General features: G+C 32.7%; 1 protein-coding gene across 5 annotated transcripts in view; it reads left to right on the forward strand.

Moving 5' to 3' along the window:
* The window catches only part of APC (APC regulator of WNT signaling pathway), a 118,432-nt gene that overhangs the window by 42,120 nt on the left and 55,748 nt on the right, over positions 1-20,564 (forward strand). For all 5 annotated transcript variants that reach the window (XM_051998388.1, XM_051998363.1, XM_051998373.1 and 2 more), the window contains 2 exons: positions 839-923; positions 7,761-7,962. In XM_051998388.1, coding sequence (XP_051854348.1) covers positions 881-923; positions 7,761-7,962 — 245 coding nt within the window. In that variant the 5' untranslated portion in view covers positions 839-880. The remainder of the gene's footprint in view (positions 1-838; positions 924-7,760; positions 7,963-20,564) is intronic.

Consider the following 20,564-nt stretch of genomic DNA (forward strand, 5'->3'; position numbering starts at 1 on the left):
TTCAGCATGATATAGGAAGATGAGTACTATATTTAAAGTTATAAGACTTGTGTTTCAATCCCAGCTTTTATATTATCAATATAATACTTACCTAGTCAATTGCTCTCTTGGAAGATTAGTTTATAAAATGGGGATTAATACTAGTTGCGCAATCTTTCTCACAGTATTGTTGAAAATGTTGTTATCCAAATTGAATAAATGTTTGTCTTTTCCCTTTTTAATGTGTCAAAATTCATGAGATCTCACAATTGCTTTGAATTGTTAGAGTATCTCTTTGTTTCAAGGACTCTGACAAAGCTACTTTGAGACTCTTATTATATTTTTCTCTACTCTTCAAGTTGCCAGCCTGCTGCTTTCACTCAGAGCAACTTTGTTTAATATCTCTTCTGGTTAATCTTTTACTTTCTTCCATCAAACAGCATCCAGAAAGAATACTGTTAATTGTACAGTGCAAAGCCTTTCATAATGAGAAACAATGATTCTTCCTTGACATTATGCATTCCATAATTATATAATTCTTTACTCTTTATCAAAATATGTATCTTTTGATAAATATGTGCAATGTGTCCATTTAATACTTTAAATGTCTGTTTCTCAATTCAATTCAGTATTATCTAGTGTGTCAGATTTCTGTCAGAGACCTTCTAAATTTTGTATAGTTCAAATTGCTATTTTGATGATGATAATGAAGATTCTAACTGGCCAAAAATATGAAAATGTTATTGTTCATCTTAAAGGATTTTGATCCCCAAATAAGTGAAAGAATATAAACATTAATCATATTTCATGTGAGTTATTAAAATTTTCATGAAGTTTTTATGTGGAATTCTTTTTACAGGAAGTACTTAAACAGTTACAAGGAAGTATTGAAGATGAAGCTATGGCATCGTCTGGACAAATTGATTTGTTGGAGCGTCTAAAAGGTATGCTTAAAATATTGTATATTTAAAAAAAACTCACAACACTTACATATAGCATATTCTTCCAATATCAATAAAAATTCTAGTGAATTAGTTGAAGAATGGAATTGAAATAATTAAATTCTTTCAAACTAAATTTCTCAATTAGAAAAAGTACTTGCTTGCCTTTTCAAGTGCAAGTCAGCAACTGTCCTACAACTTATTATTGTCAGAAAACATTTGGAGCAATGAAAGATTAAGTGACATAAATAAGAAATTTGTGTAAAGGAAGAATTTGAATCCAGGACTTCCTGATTACAAAACCATCTCTCTTCAATATAGTACAGTGCCTCTTGAGATGATTAATGACTAAAATAACAGGGTAGTCAAGAAATTCAGGTTATCAATAGACACTTGAAAAAAATCCCATTAATAATTTAAAAATGCAAATTAAACATTTCTAAGATTTTATTTCATATAGGCATCAGATTGGTAAAATTAACAATAAAAGAAAAATATTGGAAAAGCTCTAGAAAAAGTTACATTAACACACCTTTGTCAGGGCTATGAGTTATTCCAGGCATTCTTTAAGCAATTCAGAACTTTGTTCCAAAATTTCTAAACTCTGTGTACTCTTTAATAAGGTAATAAAATTACTTAGGCCTATATCCTGCAAAGACAAAGAGACACACACACAAACACACACACACACACACACACACACACACACACGCTTTGGTTGTAACAGCAAATAACAGGAAACTAAAGAGAATCTCCAACAGTTGAAGAGCGGCTAAATAAATAATTTATATGAACCTAATGGAATCCTATTATGCTAGAAGAGATGATGTATGAAATAGCTCTAGATAAACTTGGGAAAGACTTATATAAATTAAATAAGGCAAAATGTAAGTGAGAAGGACCAGAAGAACAGTTTTTACAACACTTTGAAAGACTTAAGAACACTTAATTTAATTACTAAAATGACCATCAGTGATTTCAGAGGACCTATGATGGTTTAAACATACTATTGACCTGATGGAGTCAAAGTGCAAATTGAGATATAAGATCTTTGGGTTTTTCTTTGTCATTTTTTTCTGTTTCATTTTGGAAAATACTGTGAGAAAGAAAGATTAGATTTTTGTTAATTTAACCTTTAAAACCCACTAAAAAACATCAATATTTCTTTATATTAATAACAGAATATCTATAGGAGAGAAGAAACCAGAAGGGGACAATAGAAAAATTCCTATCAAAATAATTACAAAATGCAGAAAATACTTGGGAATATTTTCAACCGAGAAACACTCAGAACTTAAAAAATAAAATTACAAAGATACATTTTGTCATTCTTAAATCTTTTTAAGGTAAACTTAAATAGCTACTTAGCTTTCATTGTTCATGGGTGAGCTGTGGTAATTTAAGAATGAAGTTAATATCTCAATTAATTTACCTATTTAGTGTTTTACTAGTCAAACTTGACAGAACTGTACAGAATAATGAAAAAGTTTTAAAGGAAGAAGCATGCTGTATATCAAAGCAATAAGAACAAGTAGGAACAAAGGAAACCTAGCAATACCATAACTCATGTTTTATAATAAAACAGAAACTATTAAAGCTATTTGATAGTGTTTAAAAAGAAAAGAAAAATGGATTAGTGGAAAGGATTAGATAAATAAACAGATGTAGAGATTTATTGTTTTATAAACCTCCAATAATGAGGGAAAGCTTCCTGTTTGACAAGCATATTGAAAAAACTTGAAAGTAATTTGGCAAAAATTGGTTTTTGTTGTTTAGTTGTTTCAGTTTAGTAGACTTCTCAGCCTGGCATTCTATCCATTGAACCATCATAGCTGCCCTTAAAAATTTTGGACTAGCTAATTATACCATGTACCACTGTAAGCATCAAGTGAAGAAGCAAAGTAAACTTTAAAAGGTCATATGAAAGAACTTACATATAATTAAAGCCAAAAAGTATAAGGAATACTAGGAAATATAGAAAGAACTTTATGAAATCATGCAGTGCAAAAAGGAAAGAGGTGACAGAATACACACCATAGCAGAGGAAAAGTGTGTAAGAATGACCAAAAAATCCTCTTGAATGGGAGTTACTTCAAATTTAATAATAATAATTAAATTATCATTATAAATAGAATTGTTGAGCAAATTGAATTTTGATGTCCATTTTTAAACTCTAAATTAGAAATTGGCGAAGAATAGGAGGTACCTAGTGATTAGAGATAGAATTGTTAACCAAATAGGAGATAGTTAAAAGAAATCACAAAAGACAAAAAAGGGCCAATTTTGTTGTATTCAATTTTAAAAATCTATTCCTTCAATGAAAATCTATTACTGTAAAAGTAAAGAAAAGAAATAGTCCAGTGAGATCTGGGAGAGAGTAATCTTTATACCAGCTGTCTCTGGAGAAATAGCACAGATAAATTATACCAAGAGCTATTCCTCAATTGTGTGGTCAAAGGCTATATATTTTTAAAAAGGGGAGATTGTAAATGATCATTATTTATAAAAATGTTCTCAGAATTACCTAGAATAAGAGAAATACAAACTAAAATATTTTATACCCATCTTTTCTTCCATGAAAGATGCTGGAGGGGCTATAGGAAGATCCAATCACTAATACACTATTGGAGACAACTGAGAAAACTGGTCCAACTGTTCAGAAAAATAGTTTTGGGACTATGTGAGAAAAGTCATTAAAACTGTTCATTATCTTTGAATCATTAATCACATTACTGGACATATACTTCAAGGAAGGTAAAGATAGAATTGTCTCTCTTTTTTTTAATGATCTCTAACATTTATTTGTAGTAGTAGTAATCAAAACACAAAAGCAGAGTTAATTAATGCTCATCACTTGGAAAGTAGCTGAATAAAATGTGATATAAAATTATGGTATTGCTCCATAAAAAATAATTGATTCAGAGAAGTAGCTTGTGTGAACGGATATAAGGAGTAGGAAGTAGAACCAAAAAGACAGTATTTATGACTATAATAACATAAATTAAAAATGGAAAGACATTTTAGCTTTAATTTCAGTGATCAAGAAAGAAATAATTGTTTACTATGTGTTATGGTAAGCGCTTACATCATTTGCTCCTCACAACAAACCAATGAAGTAGTTGCTGAATCTCTAGTTGACAGTTGAATAAAATGAGGTAAACAGATTAAGTAATTTGCCCAAATTCACACAATTATTGTTAGAAGTTGGATTTGAATTCAGGTTTTTCTTATTCCAAGGGCCTGTCCTATCTCCATTGTGCCATCTAGTTATCTCAAGATGATCAGTCTTGTTTCTAGAGAGCTGGTGTTGAAAACACTTCTTTCCTCTTAGGTGGACTACAGATGCAGATTATTGCACATGTCTTCAGAAGTGATTGTCATGGCCTTTGGTTTTTAAGTTGTGTTTTTGTTTGTTTTTGTTTTTATTGTAAGGGAGTATCAAGTTTGGTGGAAGGCATATATACCAAGAAATGACTCTTGACATTCACAAAATATCCATAAAATTTACAAAATAAAGTGACTTAAGTGTTTCATATGGTCTCCTAGTTTGTCATCTTTTCAAGTGTCAAGAGTTTTACATGTCTAGTTTTGGTTAAATCACTTGATGAGATTCCCTTTTGGTAGCCATAGTGAAATAGAACTAGAATAGTACCTTTTACGTGGTAGATCCTTGGTAAATGCCTTTTGAAATGAACCTCAAGGAGAACTTAGTAGCAAGCTATTTCAGTAGCTCAGAGGGCTTATGCTAAAATGTGAACAGATTGAGAGTCATTGCTGAAGTACAATTAACAGAGCATTGATTAGATAAAGAGTGGATACAGGGAGAGAATGTAATCAAGGTTAGTGATGCCAGAACTAAAAATAGAGAATAATATAAGGAAGAGGAATAAGATAGATTTTTTTTTTGGTTGGGAAGGGTTAAGTACAGACATGAATTAGTCTCTAAGCGTATTATGTTTAATATCACAACAGTATATTCATGTGGAGATGTCCAATAGATCATTAGAAAATATAGATCTGGAACCAGAAATAGTGAAAACTGTGGGGATTGCACTGAAGAAAAAAGAACTAAGATCAAACCTTAGTGAGCAAGAGTAATCATAAAAGACATAGAAGGATTAATCAAGAGAGATAGGAAAGGAATCTGGAAATTTTAACCTCAGAAATGATTAATGATCTCCTATTAATCAATCAATGGCTTTTTATCCCAGTCTTTGTCTTCTTCAAGATGGATGACCATTTCAACCTTGAAATTTTCCTCCCCAAATTTTGCAGCGATAGAAAACGTAGCCTAAAAGAAAGTCGAAAAGAGCTGAGGAACAAAAAATAGATTGTAGAAGTAAAGAGATGATACCTTGAGATTAGATGAAATTACCTCAGTGTAATTGTATTAAGTTCTGTCTCACAAAGTTCACCTAGACTAAAGCAGAGAAAGCAAATAATTGAGACATAGCAGGAGTAGGGGATGTATTCCAAGTTAAGATCTATCTTGCTTAGAGAAGATCCTTTGATCAGATTCTGTTTTGTTAGGGCACACTTTGGTGTCTGTCCTTCATTCAAAAAGATGAATACTTACCCAGCATCAACAAAGCCCATTGCCAAACAATAATGGAGTTATACCAATCCATCAAACTTTTTGCTGCTGAGAGACCAAGGCTGAAGGCTATGAGAGAATATTTTCTTTTACCAAGGAGAAAACAGATAACAAGACTCACAGCAGGATCAAACATTGTAGTATTGGTCTTATAAACTTATACTATTAATGTCTTACTCATTCACAGCTTAGTAGATCAGATAGAACAGAATAAAAAATGAAGATGGCATTGGAATTGCCAAGTAGAGTACTATCTGAACCTTTTTATTTAAAAAAAAATTTTTTTTAACCTGGGCAAGTCACTTACCCCAATTGCTTCAGAAAAAAAAAAAAGTCATGTGAAATTTTTTTTTTACATTAAGATTTTTTTCCAAGTAAAATATAGGGAAGCTTGACTTGAATGACTCAGATCTCAGTAAAGTAGAGGTCTTTTGCTTAATTTCAGAAGTAAGCCTTGACCATTAATATCACCAACTATCTTGCTTAATTATTATTTTAATTTAAATTAATTTCATTTCACAGTATCATAATTCTTAGTCACTCTCAAAATCCCTCATCAGAATTTGTCATTTCATTTTAATTTGCTTTTCCTCTTTTCTGGATCTAACATGGCATCATGTTCCTGTTTTCCTAAATCCCTTCAGCATTTGTAATTTTTCTTTTCTGTCATCTTAACCAATCTGATGGTTATAAGACTGTATCTCAGTTTTAATTTGCATTTCTCTAATTATTAATGATTTAGACCATTTTTTCATATATTCATTGATAACTGAAAACTGCTTGTTCATATCCTTTGGCCATTTGTCACCTGGCAAGAAGGCTGTTATTTTTATATATTTCAGTTCCCTATATGTTTGAAAAATGAGATTTTTAATCAGAGAAACTGGTTGTAAAAAATTGTTTTTAATGGAAATTCATGTTGAATTTTCTCCCAGTTTTTCTTCAAAAACTCTTTTCAGTTTCAATATGATCATATTTTTTCCTTGTTATTAATGTAGCTCTCATATTTACTGTTTTTTTTAATTGAATTGGTATTTTTATTGCAAACCTAAGCTGGTCTTAGAATATAATCTACTTATGCTTTTTAAAAAAATTGTTTTTAATCAGTGTTTGTTAGCTATATTGGTTTGTATTTCCTTGTTCTGTTTTGTTTCTACATGGTTCAGGTTTAAAACCTCTGATCTTTGTATCATAAAAATTTTTTTCTCCAAATTGAAAATAGATTATATAGTATCATGATTAATGAATGTTTGATAGAACCAACTTGTAAATTCATCTAGTCCTTTAATTTTGCTTTGGGAGTTCATTTATGACTAGTTCAAGTTTACTGGTTTATTTCAGTGTTTCTTTTGTTAATCTGTGTAACTTGTTTTTGATAAATATTCATCAGTTTTCTGTAAATTATCAGTTTTGTTAGCATGGTTGGGTAAAATTGTTCTCTCTTCAATTATTGTGAATTCTTTCTATTTTGATTTTTGATAGTTTGATTTTCTTTTTTAATCAGGTTATCTAATTATTTTATTATTTTTTCCTCCCCCAAGTAGCACCAACTTTTATTTATTAAAATATAGTTTTATATATATTTATATACACAGTTCATTGAATTGTTCTTTCCATTGTTAATGAAAACATTTTAGACCTGTACATTTCCTTTTTTAATAGCTTTAGATTTATCCTAGTGATTTTGGCATTTTGTTTCCTTATTGTCATTTTTTTTGTTGAGATTTTTTTTGGTTTTGTTTTAAAATCTGCTTTTTAATTCAACAATTCTTAAGAATTATGTTATTTACTCTAATTACTTTTTAGTTCTTTCTTAAAGATCCATTTCCTGAATATATTTTTATGACATTTTCTGATGAAATCATTATGCCCTAAAATATGGTCAGTTTTTATAAAGGTGACATATAGAACTGAATAATTAATTAATGTTCCCATTTAATAATCTTTAATAATATATAAATCAGTAAAACCAGATCTTTACATCTTCAGTTTTTGTGAAGTTAAATGTTATAACTTTCTCTGTATGCAGCCAAATTATTCTCCAGAAAATATTCCAAAGGTCTTAATATTTTTTTAAGCAAGTTTTAAGAAGAGGAAGAATTTTATTTAACAATTAAATTTTTTAACCTGTTAAATCAGGGTCATGGCATTTACTTAATATTTCACTTTCAAATCAAGTTAACTTTTATGTGATTTTGGATAATTTAAAGTAAGTGTTACGTAAAGATTGTTTCTTTGTGTTTCAGAACTCAACTTAGACAGTAATAATTTCCCTGGAGTGAAACTTCGACCAAAAATGTCGATTCGATCCTATGGAAGCAGAGAAGGATCTGTATCAAGTCGTTCAGGAGAATGCAGTCCTGTACCTATGGGTTCATTTTCAAGAAGAGGCTTTGTGAATGGAAGCAGAGAAAGCACTGGATATTTAGAAGAACTTGAAAAAGAAAGGTAACTTGTAATTTTATTATTATATGTCTTTAAAATAAAATAAAATTATTTCATTACCATTATAATTTTCCAGTTGTTATTTTATGAGAAAAAATAAATAAATAGCTCTCATAATTGACCATTTTAGATGACTTTTATGAGAAACATTTTTTTAATGGTTAACCAAGACAAAATAACAATGGTCAGGATCGAAATATAATTCTCCTTATTTTAACAGATAAAGTGAAAGCAGAAGAGCCCAGCTCTTCCACAATTACTCCAAAGGGAATGAAAAAAAATCCCATCATTTTCACAACCAGAATAAAATAAAGACAAAAAATCTTGATTTTGGAATTCTGATCAATGTAGGGATCAATTACTATTCCACAGGACCAGTAATAAAATATTCTACCCATTTTTTGATAAATGATGTATTCATAATGCAGAGTAATACATATTCTTGGACATTGTCAGTTCAGGAGTTTGTTTTGCTTCATCATATATATTTGTTACAAGGGTTTTCTTGATTTTTTTGTTTTGTTTTAATTTTGGGGAGGTAAATGGGGAGCTGGTTGTGCAGACAGAAAATAAATATTGCAAAAAGAAAAGAAAAAATTATTATATTATACAGTGATCAAGAAATCTAAGGGAAAATGCCAGCCCGTGTACAGATAAAAAGACAATCAAAATTTTTCTTGCAGGTCTTGGGGAAGAAAATGGGAAAGAGAAGGGGAGGGGCAAGATCAAGGAGTAAGCATTTAAATAGTTCTTATATGTTAAGCATGTGGATCAACACTTTTCTTTTAAGCAAATATTACCTTATTTGATCCTCACAACAGCCCTATGAGAATTAGTACGTATATTATATCCCTATTTTATAGTTAAGAAAACTGAGACAAATATTAAGTACCTTGCCCAGGGTCATAATGCAGGATATAAGTGTCTGAGGCTAGATTTGAATTCTGGTCTTCCTTACTCTAGGCCTAATACTCTTAACTACTTTGCTGCTACCTACCTACCTACAGAAAAATTGAATCTAAGTATATAATTTATGAAAGTTTTCCTGTTTACTTTAGGTAAGTTAGGAAAGTCTAGACCTTGAAAATCTATGACAAAGGCAGGAAAATGGGAAATTAACACAAAAGGTAACTAAGAACCCCAACTAGTTCTCATTCTTATCTCAAACCACAGCTCTGAAGTCTTTGGAACTCAGACTAGGAGGGCAAAAGTCAGTGTCATGCTACCTTGTGTAGGTCAGTTAGTTACAATGCTGAGCCATTCCTGAAGTCTTTGAAGGGCACAGCACTTACTACCAAGACCACAGATAATGCAGATTAGGATTGAGTCTCTTGCATTTCTTCTGGATGCTGTCATAGCCTGACCCTGATCTCAAAGTTTCAGTTTAGGAAGTAAGGCTAGAAAAATTAGTAAACAGATTAGAAACACTAACAATAGAGAGCAGAGCCAAGATGGTGAAGTGAGGCAGGAACTGACCTGAACTCTTTCATATTTACCTCCAAATAGCTATTTAAAAGTGCCTTAGTTAATTCTGGAGCAGCAGAATCAACAGAAGGAGGTGGCAAAACAGTTTTTCCAGCCTAAGAAAACTAAGAAAGTTAACAGGAAAGGTCTGTTTCACTGGAGTACAAAGGGAGCCCAGTGTAGAGCAGGTAGTGTCTGGGCAAGCCCCTAGCCCTAATATAGCAGAACATTGGTGAGTACCTCAGCAGGCTAGTGGCAAGGCCCCATACCTCCTCAGAAAGTTTGGGACAGTGCCTCCATCACCCCAGGAACAGAGTACAACTTTAACATAAAATTTAAAATTATACAATAAGCTAAAAAGCAGGAAAGAATTTGACTGTATTGTTATAGAAAAGATTAGAGCAGACTCAGAAGAGGACAAACAGTGTCAAAATAGCTACATGCAAAGCCTCAAAAAAAAGAAAAATGTAATTTGGTGTCAGGTGGTTCTTACTCTACCTCTCCCCCAAATCAAAACAAAACTCCTTGAAAAACTCAAAAAGGATTTTTTAAATGAGAGAGAAGAAAATTTGGGAAGAGAGGAGAGTGATGGAAGAAAATCGTGAAAAAAGTTAACAGGTTGGTCAAGGAAGCCCAAAAAAACAGAAAAAAGATGTGCAAAAATTCAGAGAAGAAAACAGCTCTTTGAGAAATTGAATTGGCCAGATGAAAAAAAGAGTTACAAATGCTCACTGAAGAAAATAATTCCTTAAAAATTAGACTTGAACAAGTGGAAGATAGTATCCATGAGATAACAAGAAACAAAACAAAATCAAAAGAATGAAAAAATGGAAGAAAATGTGAAATAGTTCATTGGAAAAACAACTGACCTAAAAAAAAAAAAAAAAAGCCATGATCAAAAAAAAAAAGAGATTATATGTTATATTTCAAAAAATTATCAAGAAAAACTGCTAGAACCAAATCAAAGGGTAAAATAAATATTGAAAGAATAGACCAATCACCTCCTTTAAGGGATCCCAAAATGAAAACTCCCAGGAATATTATGACCAAATTTCAGACCTCCTAGGTCAAAAAAAAAATTCAAACATCATAGAATCAAAATCAGGTTTATACAGGATTTAACAGTTTGTATATTAAAGGATTAGAATGCTTGGAATATGAGAAGGCAAAGGAGCTAGGATTACAACCAAGAAACACTGACCAAGCAAAACCGTCCTTTGGGCAGGAAATGTATATTCAATGAAATAGGTTTTTTCAAGCATTCTTGGTATATCAGAGCTGAATAGAAGATTTGACTTTTAAATCCAAGACTTGAGAAGCATAAAAGGTAACTAGGAAAGAGAAAACACAATCTTGGGGTTCAATAAGGTTTTTTAAACTGTTTATATCCCTACATGAAATGATACTTGTAATCCTTAAGAATATTATTATTTATTGGGGCTGTTAGAAGTATGCATAGACAGGAGTGTGGGTAAAAGTTAACTTTGATAAGATGATATAAAAAAAATTAAGGGGTGAGAGAGGATTGCACAGGGAGAACAGGGAAGGGAGAAGTAGAATTGGGTAAATGATCTCACAGAAAGAGTGTGAAAACCTGTTATAATGGAGGGAAAAATAGGTCAGGAGTTTCACTGAAAACTTTTTTTCCTCAGAATTAGCTCTAAGAGGAAAGAACATATACATTTAGAGTAGAATTCTTACTTTACCCTTTAGGGAAGTAGGAAGTAGGGAGATAAGATAGAAGGAGAGACAAAAAAAAAAGTGGATGGTGGTGGTGGTGGTGGTGATGGTGGTCAGAATCAAAGTACTGGTAAGGAGGGAAAAAGTGAAAGAGTGAGAGAGAACAAAAACAAGAGAGTGAGAGCAAGAGAGGGGAAGGGACAAGGGACAGGGGATAGGATAGAGGGACACATGTTAATCATAACTGAATGTGAATGAGATGAATTCAATCATAAAATAGTAGCAGATAGCACAATGAACTAAAACCTAGAATCCTACAATAAGTTGTTTACAAGAAACACATTTGAAACACAGACCAGTGTAAAGGAAAAATATGGAACAAAATCTATTATGCTTTAGCTAAAGTTAAAAGAAAAAGAAAGCAGATGTAGCAATCAAGATCTCTGACAAAACAAAATAGATCTAATTAAAATAAGAAAGGAAACTTCATTTTGCTGTTAGCATAGATAATGAAGGAATGTCAACACTAATTATATATGCACCAAATGAAACAGCATCTAGATTTTAAAGACATTATGAGTTATAGGAAGGAATAGACAATAAAACTATATTAATGGAATCTTCAGATTTTCTTCTCAGAAAATCTAACGACAAAATAAACAAGAAACAAGTTAATAGAATTTAGAATAGAATTTTTAGAAAAATTAAATATAATAGACCACAGGAGAAAACTGATTGGAATAGAAAGAAATACACTTTTTTTTATCAGCTACATATGATACTTTACAAAAATTGACCTTGTATTGGGGCATAAAAACCTCAAAACTAAATGTTAAAAAAGCATCCTTTTCTAATCATAATGTCATAAAAATTACATTCAATAAAAGTTTATGTAAAGATAGATTAAAAATTAATTGGAATCTAATCCTAAGGAATAAATAGGTCAAAGAACAAATTTTGAAAATAATTTCATTGAAGAAAATGCCAACAATGAGATAGCATACCAAAATTTATGGGTTACAGCCAAAGCAGTACTTTATTTAGGGAAAAATAGGTCTTTAAATGCAGAGCAGATTGGTAAACTGGACATATGATTAAAAAACTAGCAAAAGATTAAATTAAAAATCCCCAATTAACAATTGGAAATCCTAAAGATCAAAGGAGATATTAATAGAGATAAAACCTAAATTAAAAAAAAAAAACATTGAACTAATAAAACTAGGAGCTAGTTTTTTTTTTTTTTTTTTTTAAATGGGGAAAAACAATAAAATAGATAAACTGTTGGTTAAGTTGATTTAACAAAAAAGAAGAAAACCAAATTACCAACAACAAAAATGAAAAGGGTAAAATTACCCGCAGTGAGGAGGTAGTTAAAGCAATTATTGATTTTTTAAACCCATTTTGCCAAATTATATGCCATACACTTTTTGATCTAAGTTAAATGAATGAATGTTTATAAAAATATAAATTGTCCAGATTAACAGAAGAGGAAATAGGATGTTAATATTTAAATAACTATGTCTTAGAAGAAGAAATTGGGCATGCCATTAATGAACTCCCTAAGGAAAAAAATCCCCAGGTTGAGATGGATTCACAAGTGAATTTTACCAGATATTTAAAAAACAATTAATTCCAATAGTACACACACACACACACACACACACACACACACACACACACACACAATATTTGGAAAAAGGCAAAAATGGAGCTTAACAAATACCTTTTATGACACAAATATTGTTCTTGATACCTGAGCCAGGAAGAGTAGAAATAGAAAGAATTCTATGGACCTATTTCCCTAATGAATAACTGATGCAAAATTTTAAAATAAAATATTTGCAAGATTACAATAGTTTATCACAAAGATCATACAAAATGACCAACTGGGATTTATACCAGGAATTCAGGGCTGATTAATTTATTATATCAGTAACAAAATAAACAGAAGTCATTGATTATAGCAATAGGTGTAGAAAAAATGAGTTTTACAAAATACAACACTCATTTCCAGTAAAAGTACTAGAGAGCATAGAAATAAGTGCAGCTTTCATTAAAATAAGTAGTATCTATCTAAAATTATCAATAAGCATATGTAATGGGGACAATCTTAGAAGCCTCCTAAGTAAGAACAAGGATGGATCAATGAGTTAATAAAATTACCTCTTTGTAGATGATATGATAATATCCTTGGAAAAATCCTCTAGATTCAACTAAAAAATTAATTGAAACAGTGATTTAATCATAGTATTATAAGGTAATTAAACTCAGGTAAATTGTCAGTATGTGTATGTATTAACAACAAAATCTAGCAGTAAGATATAGAAAGAGAAATTCCATTTAAAATAACTGTAGACATTGTAAGATACTTGAGAATCTATCTCTTTAAACAAATCCAGGAACTATATGAACACAATTACAAAACACTTTTCTTACAAATTAAGTCAAATCTAAAAAAAATTGCTAAAGATCTAAATGTCAGTTGCTTATTAACTTAACCAAGTTCATACAATAAAAATAACAATTTTATCTAAATTAATTTGCTTGTTTAGTGTCATAGGACTCAAACTACAAAATTTATATTATACAACTAAAAAATATTTTACAGAGCTATGTGGCACCAATGAAATATTATGGAACCAGCAATGTCTAAGATATCATTTCAGAGAGGACTCGTATCATTTGTAAGACAAAACCCAAGGAAAACTTCGAATTTGCCATCATATCCATTGGAATTCTTGGGGGAGAGAAGGGGAAAGCAAGAATTTAAAGTATATATATTAGATGAAATGATAGATCTAAATAAAAACTAAGAAAATAAAGGATCTCAAAGAGTAAGTGCATCATTTTATTCCTTGATAATTATATTAGAACATAGATGAATGACTATGAAACAATATAAAAAAAGTAATAGTCAAAAGTTTGAAAAAAATAGAAAATACAGGATATTTCCTATGGAAAAAAACCTGACCCTTGTGGATTAAGTACATTAGGGCATTGTTTATTGCAGATATGAAGGAGGTTAAGTGGTCATAATCTTTGGTGGTCATATCTTAAATGATTATAATCTTCAAAGGAAATTATATAGTCTTTTTATGGTTCCTTTTCTTTGGAAATTCATACTTTCTAGCTCCCTTATGATATCACTTAATCACATACATTGTTTATTTACATCAGTGAAGACATCTGATTTTGGTTTTATATCCACTAAAAATTTACATTGCAAAGGTTTACAAACTACATTAAAGAAATTTTTAATATTTTTAAACCCACTTAATTTCTTACTCACCAAGAAGAAACTTCTTATTTAAAAAGTGGTAATTTTAGGGGGAGAAGAGTAATTTGGTGAAGACATAATTTTGCTCTATATTTACTACAAATTCAAGTCACTAGCCTTGATTACCTGTTTGATACATGGATGATATCCAAATAGAGTACAGCAATGACTGAATTACCTCATTGATACATATATACATTATACATACATACATTAAATAAATCAGAAGTACAAATTTGTTGGCAAAATTTGAATTAGGAAAAAGTATTCCAAAACTTTTCAAGAAATACCCTTTTGTTACATGAAGAAAAAAAAATCTTAATTTCTTTAAGATTTTAAATTCTTTTTCTTTAAATTTATTATTTTATATTTCCACAATTATATGTAAAAATAATTTTTGACATTCTTTTTTAAAACTTTAAGTTCCAGATCCTTTCCCTTCTTCCCCCCCTCATTGAGAATGCAAACTATTCTGTATGTTATACATATGTAGTCATGTAAAACATTTCCATAATAGTCATGTTGTAAAAGAAAACAGACCCTCCCCCCACAAAAAAACCCCTCAAGAAAAGTAAAGTAAAAAAAAAAGTATGCTTCAAACTGCATTCATATACCTTTAGTTCCAGTTATAGATAGTATTTTTCATCCCATGTCCTTCAGAGTTGTCCTGGATTATTGTATTGCTGAGAATAGTTTTATTATTCAGAGCTGATCATCTTACAATACTGCTATTACTTTGTACATAGTACATTTGACTTGCATCAGCTCATATAATTTTTTTAACATTTTGTTAGATTTTTATTTACAAAACATATGCATGGATAATTTTTCAACATTGACCTTTGCAAAACCTTCCATTCAAAATTTCCCTTCTTTCCTCCTACTCCCTCCCCTAGATGGTAGATAGTCCAAATGTTAAATATGTTAAAATATATATTAAATCCAAAAATCCATTATATGTATACATAGTTTATACAATTATCTTGTTGCACCAGAAAAACCAGATCAAAAAGGAAAAAAACTGAGAAAGAAGGCAAAATGCAAGAAAATAACAGAAAAAGTAAAAATGCTATGTGGTGGTCCACACTCAGTTCCCACAGTCCTTTCTCTGGGTGTAGATGGCCCTCTTCATCACTGAACAAGTAGAACTGATTTGAATCATCTCATTGTTGAAGACAGCCACGTCCATCAGAATTGATCATCGAATAGTCTTGGTGCTGTTTTTAATGCTGTTCTAATTCTGCTCATTTCACTTAGCATCAGTTCATGTAAGTCTCTCCAGGCCTCTGTGAAATTGTCCTGTTGGTTATTTCTTATAGAACAATAATATTCCATAACATTCATATACCATAATCTATTTAGCCATTCTCCAATTGATGGGCATCCATTCAGTTTCCAGTTTCTTGCCACTACAAAAAGGGCTGCCACAAACATTTTTGCCCATGTGGGTCCCTTTCCTTCCTTTAAGACCTCTTTAGGATATAAGCCCAATCGAAATACTGCTAAGATCAAAGGCTATCCCAGTTTGATAGCCCTTTGGGTAATAGTTCCATATTGCTCTCCAGAATGCTCACAATTCACAGGTCCACCACAATGCATTAGTGTCCCAATTTTCCCACATTTCCTCCAACATTCATCATTATCTTTTCCTATCATTTTTGCCAATCTGAGAGGTGTGTAGTGGTATTTCAGAGTTGTCTTAATTAGCATTTCTCTGATCAATAATGATTTGGAGCATTTTTTCATATGGCTAGAAATGGTTTCAATTTCTTCATCTGAAAATTGTCTGTTCATAGCCTTTGACCATTTATCAATTGGTGAATGGGTTGATTTCTTATAAATTTGAGTCAATTTTCTATTTTAGAAATGAGGCCTTTAGTGGAACCTTTGAATGTAAAAATGTTTTCCCAATTTATTGCTTCTCTTCTGATCTTGTCTGCATTGGTTTTGTTTGTACAAAACCTTTTAACTTAATATAATCAAAATTATCTATTTTGTGATCAATAATGATCTCTAGTTTTTCTTTGGTCACAAATTCCTTCCTCTGAGGTAAACTATCTTGTGTTCTTCTAATTTATTTATAATATTATTCTTTATGCCTAGATCAGGGGTCCTCAAACTTTTTAAATAAGAGGACAGTTCATTGTCCCTCAGACTGTTGGAGGGCCGGACTATAGTAAAAACAAAAACTTTGTTTTGTGGACCTTTAAATAAAGAAACTTCATAGCCCTGGGTGAGGGGGATAATCGTACTCAGCTGCCGCATCTGGCCGCGGGCTGTAGTTTGAGCACCCCTGGGACTCTAGATCATGAACCCGTTTCGACTTTATCTTGGTATATGGTGTTATGTGTGGGTCAATGCCTAGTTTCTGCCATATTAATTCCAGTTTTCCCAGCAGTGAATTCTTATCCCAAAAGCTGGGGTCTTTGGGTTTGTCAAATACTAGATTACTATAGTCATTGACTATTTTGTCTTGTGAACCTAATTTATTCTGATCAACTACTCTATTTCTTAGCCAGTAATGAATGGTTTAAATGATTGATGCTTTATAATATAGTTTTAGGTCTGGCACAGGTAGGCCACCTTTATTTTTTCCCCCCATTAATTCCCTTGAATGCTTGACCTTTGTTCTTCCCAATGAATTTTGTTGTTATTTTTTCTAGATCAATAGAATAGTTTCTTGGGAACTTGATTGGTATAGCACTAAATAAATAGATTACCTTAGGTTGTATTGTCATCTTTGTTACATTTGCTTGACTTATCCAAACACCTCATGTAATTCATTCCAGGTTTTTCTGAGAACATCCTGCTCATCATTTCTTATAACACAATAACATTCCATCATAATTGCATACTACAGTTTATTCAGTCATTTCCTAATTGGTGGTTATCCTGTCAGTTTCCAATATTTTGCCGTAAATATTTTTTGTGCACGGAGGTCCTTTTTCTTTTTGTTTTTTATCTCTTTGAGATGCAGATCTAGTAATGGTATTATTAGGTTAGAGAGTGTGGATGGTTTTAAAGCCCTTTGTTCATAGTTAGAAATTGCTGGACAGAATGATTGAATCATTTCACAACTCTACCAACAATGCATTAATGCTTCATTTTTCCTGTATCCCCTTTTCTGTATTAGTCAAAATTAGTCAGATCTATTAGTCAAAATCTAATAAGTGTAGAGGATCACAATCAGTGGGGAAACTCTGGGTAAGGGGCAAGATCCTTCAGTTAAGATGGAACCTGCTAACAATGTCTGGTTCGGCTCCTCATCTCCCCTGAGGACTTTCTGCCTTCCTGAGAAGTCAGGAGGGCAGTGACAACCTGTGTTGAGATTGAGGCAGAGTGATACCAGGTGGCAAACTACATACAATAGCAAGTTGTTTATGTGGTCCCACTTGAACAGTGTTGTTTTTGTTACATTATAAAAAGGGGAAAGCCCTTGAAATAAACCGACTCCATTTTTCCACCATCTTTGGGAGTCCTGTCTCATCACTTCTCCACTAGGAAGAGATATTTTAATCACCCTGGTGTGGGGGCTCTAGAAAGCAATGGTGTGTTTTGTCACCCCAGCTTGGGGGCTCTAGAAAGCAGGATATTTTAAATACCCCAGTGTGGGGGCTCTAGAAAGTAAACAGTACATTTTGTTCATTTTCCCAGCCTGTTAACTTGATTTTTAGTTAAAGTAAGGCTCTGCTGGGGGGGGGGGGGGGTCCCAAACTTCAGGGATTTTGTGCAGCTGTTTTCAGAGATACTTGTAGGGACCTGTAAGTTTTCAGTATTTCCAAGATGGTATGATCTAAGAAGAGTTCATTACTCTTCTGGTCTGTGTTCTGATCTTTGAGTGACCCTAAACACTCATTTGTGCTTTGAAACTGAGGAGTTTCTGTTCCACTGTGGCTTGCAAGCTCTGTTATGCTAGTGCTCCCCCTCACCCTGAAACTGTCACCCAGGATTCTGATCCAGATTTAAGTATGGAAGAGCAGCTAGGTGGCACAGTAGATAGAACAGCAGCCCTGAAGTTAGGAAGACCCGAGTTCAAATTTGGCCTCAGACACTTAACACTTCCTAGCTGCGTGATCCTGGGCAAGAGACTTAACCCCAATTGCCTCAGCAAAAAACAAAACAAAACAAAACAAAACAAAAACAAACAAACAAACAAAAAAAAACTAAAACAAATTTAAGTATGGGCAAAGCAACAGAGTCCTGACTTAGTGCTATCAAAGAGACCCCTGTAGGGTGTTCAGGGAAGATTAACATCTTTCTTGCGAGTTTCTTTTTTAGGGCTTTTCCATCTTTTCAGGATTGCTTTCCATCTCTGGTATCCATTTGATTTGCTCAACTCTCAGCTGTGGCTCCAAAAAGCTATAGCATGTGTAGCAATTACACCCTGATAAAACTTTTTTGGCAGTCAGGCTTAAACCAGGTTAAAGATAAGTATTTTTAAACCCATCACTGAGTTAGAGGGCTGTCTACCCCAAGCATATGAAGATTTCCCTTGGAATGGGCAGATGAAAGCTGCTGAAGTAGGTACTATGAAATGCTTTGAGCTTAGTTAAATCTCAATGATTACAAGGCCATCCACTGCATCCTGACACATCAACAATCATCTTGACTTTTGTTTTGCCACTGAACTACAAAGACTTTGGAATAGTAAGGCTAACAACTTTGTGCAATTCTGACTCCCCAAAATCCATCTTAGGAACAAGTCGAAAGACATTACCCACATTATTTGACTATTTGTGTCTACTTCAGAATCTAGAGGTAGACTGTCGCAGGAGACAGGCAAGATATAATCCACCAGTTAGGTACACTGGGAATTTTACTCAACCCTGCATACACAAGCAGCCCAAGTCAAAGGGTTGTCTTTTCTTTCATTGAAACAGTAGTGAGATTTAGCAACCTTTTTTAAGGACTACATTGCTCACCTACTGGTGTGAAGAAAGGACTAAAAAAGGTGCCCTAAAAATGATCTGCTTCATCCAGTTATGGCCTGCTTGCCATGGAAAGTGGGGACTCCTTAGATTGAAGTCAGTCCTTCTCTAGCAAAAATTCCAGTTTAAGAATACTTTAAATGCCATTAGGTTCCTCTTGTGTGGCAATGTACCTAGTGCTGATTCCATCCTTGCTGATATTTGTAAAGCAAGGAATTCATTGCTTATACAAAAGTTGCCTGAAATTTTCCTGAGTGTATGGCAAGAAGACGCTATTCACTAGGAGTTAAAGTATAACACCATTCTTCATCTTTTTTTTTTTTTTTTAAGCCAGAGAATGGTCTCCTAATCATTACTGTTAAGATTCTTGCCACAGTTGTCTTTAATTTGCTGATTTTCTTAAAGATGATTTTATATATAACAGGTTGTACTACCTCTGTTAATTCTGAAAATGTCAAAAAACCTCAGCGGTACTATAAACTTTTCTTTATTCTGTTGGAGGAGGGAAATAACTTATCAAGGAGACCCAAAACAGCAAAGTTGAGCCTTGATACGTATAGTAGTAGTTAGGCACAGAAACAAGTAGTCACTTGGAGCCATAAGAGGGTAACAGCAACAATGAGGCTTCGGAAGCTATTAATATGTGTGGTGATCTTCTTCTTTTAAAATAAGTAGAATAGTTCTCTCTGGGGGAGAGAGCAGGTTTCTTGGGGGAGGTTTTCCTGGAGGCAGCCTTAGTATCAGTTCAGATCAATAATTACCTCAAATGCATCCAGCTGGTAAAAATACAAATGTTTATTTCCTCCTTCCAAAATAGCCCAGTTGGTTGAGAGGCCTATCTCTCTGCGTGGTTCCAAGAGCTCCCTCTGAATGTCTCCAAATCCAAAGGTTCTGTCCTTCAGCCTCTGCCTCTGCTTTCTTCAGCCTCCAACCAGCACAAAGATGGAATGAATCTCTTGTCTCCTTCACTTGGGGCTCAGCTTGCTTTCTGGAAAGTCTTTCAGACCAGCTTGGTCTCAGTGGGGGAGGTGCAGGAGCCCAGCCACCATAGAGGTCTGGTTGTGCCTCTGAGAGAGCCTTTTCAATCTTCCACTGAACTCTAGACTCGTAGCTTCTTCCTCTGAAAACTCTTCTTTGCCACCATCCAGCCAAGTGGAAAATATTCCAATGAATCTCTCTTGCCTCAAAGAGAGGGTTTCTGGCGTAATTCAGCTGAAATCTGACCGAGAGCCTCTGTCTGTTTCTTTTATACAAGA

Source organism: Antechinus flavipes, chromosome 1 (assembly GCF_016432865.1).
Source record: "Antechinus flavipes isolate AdamAnt ecotype Samford, QLD, Australia chromosome 1, AdamAnt_v2, whole genome shotgun sequence".
Classification (NCBI taxonomy): Eukaryota; Metazoa; Chordata; class Mammalia; order Dasyuromorphia; family Dasyuridae; genus Antechinus; species Antechinus flavipes.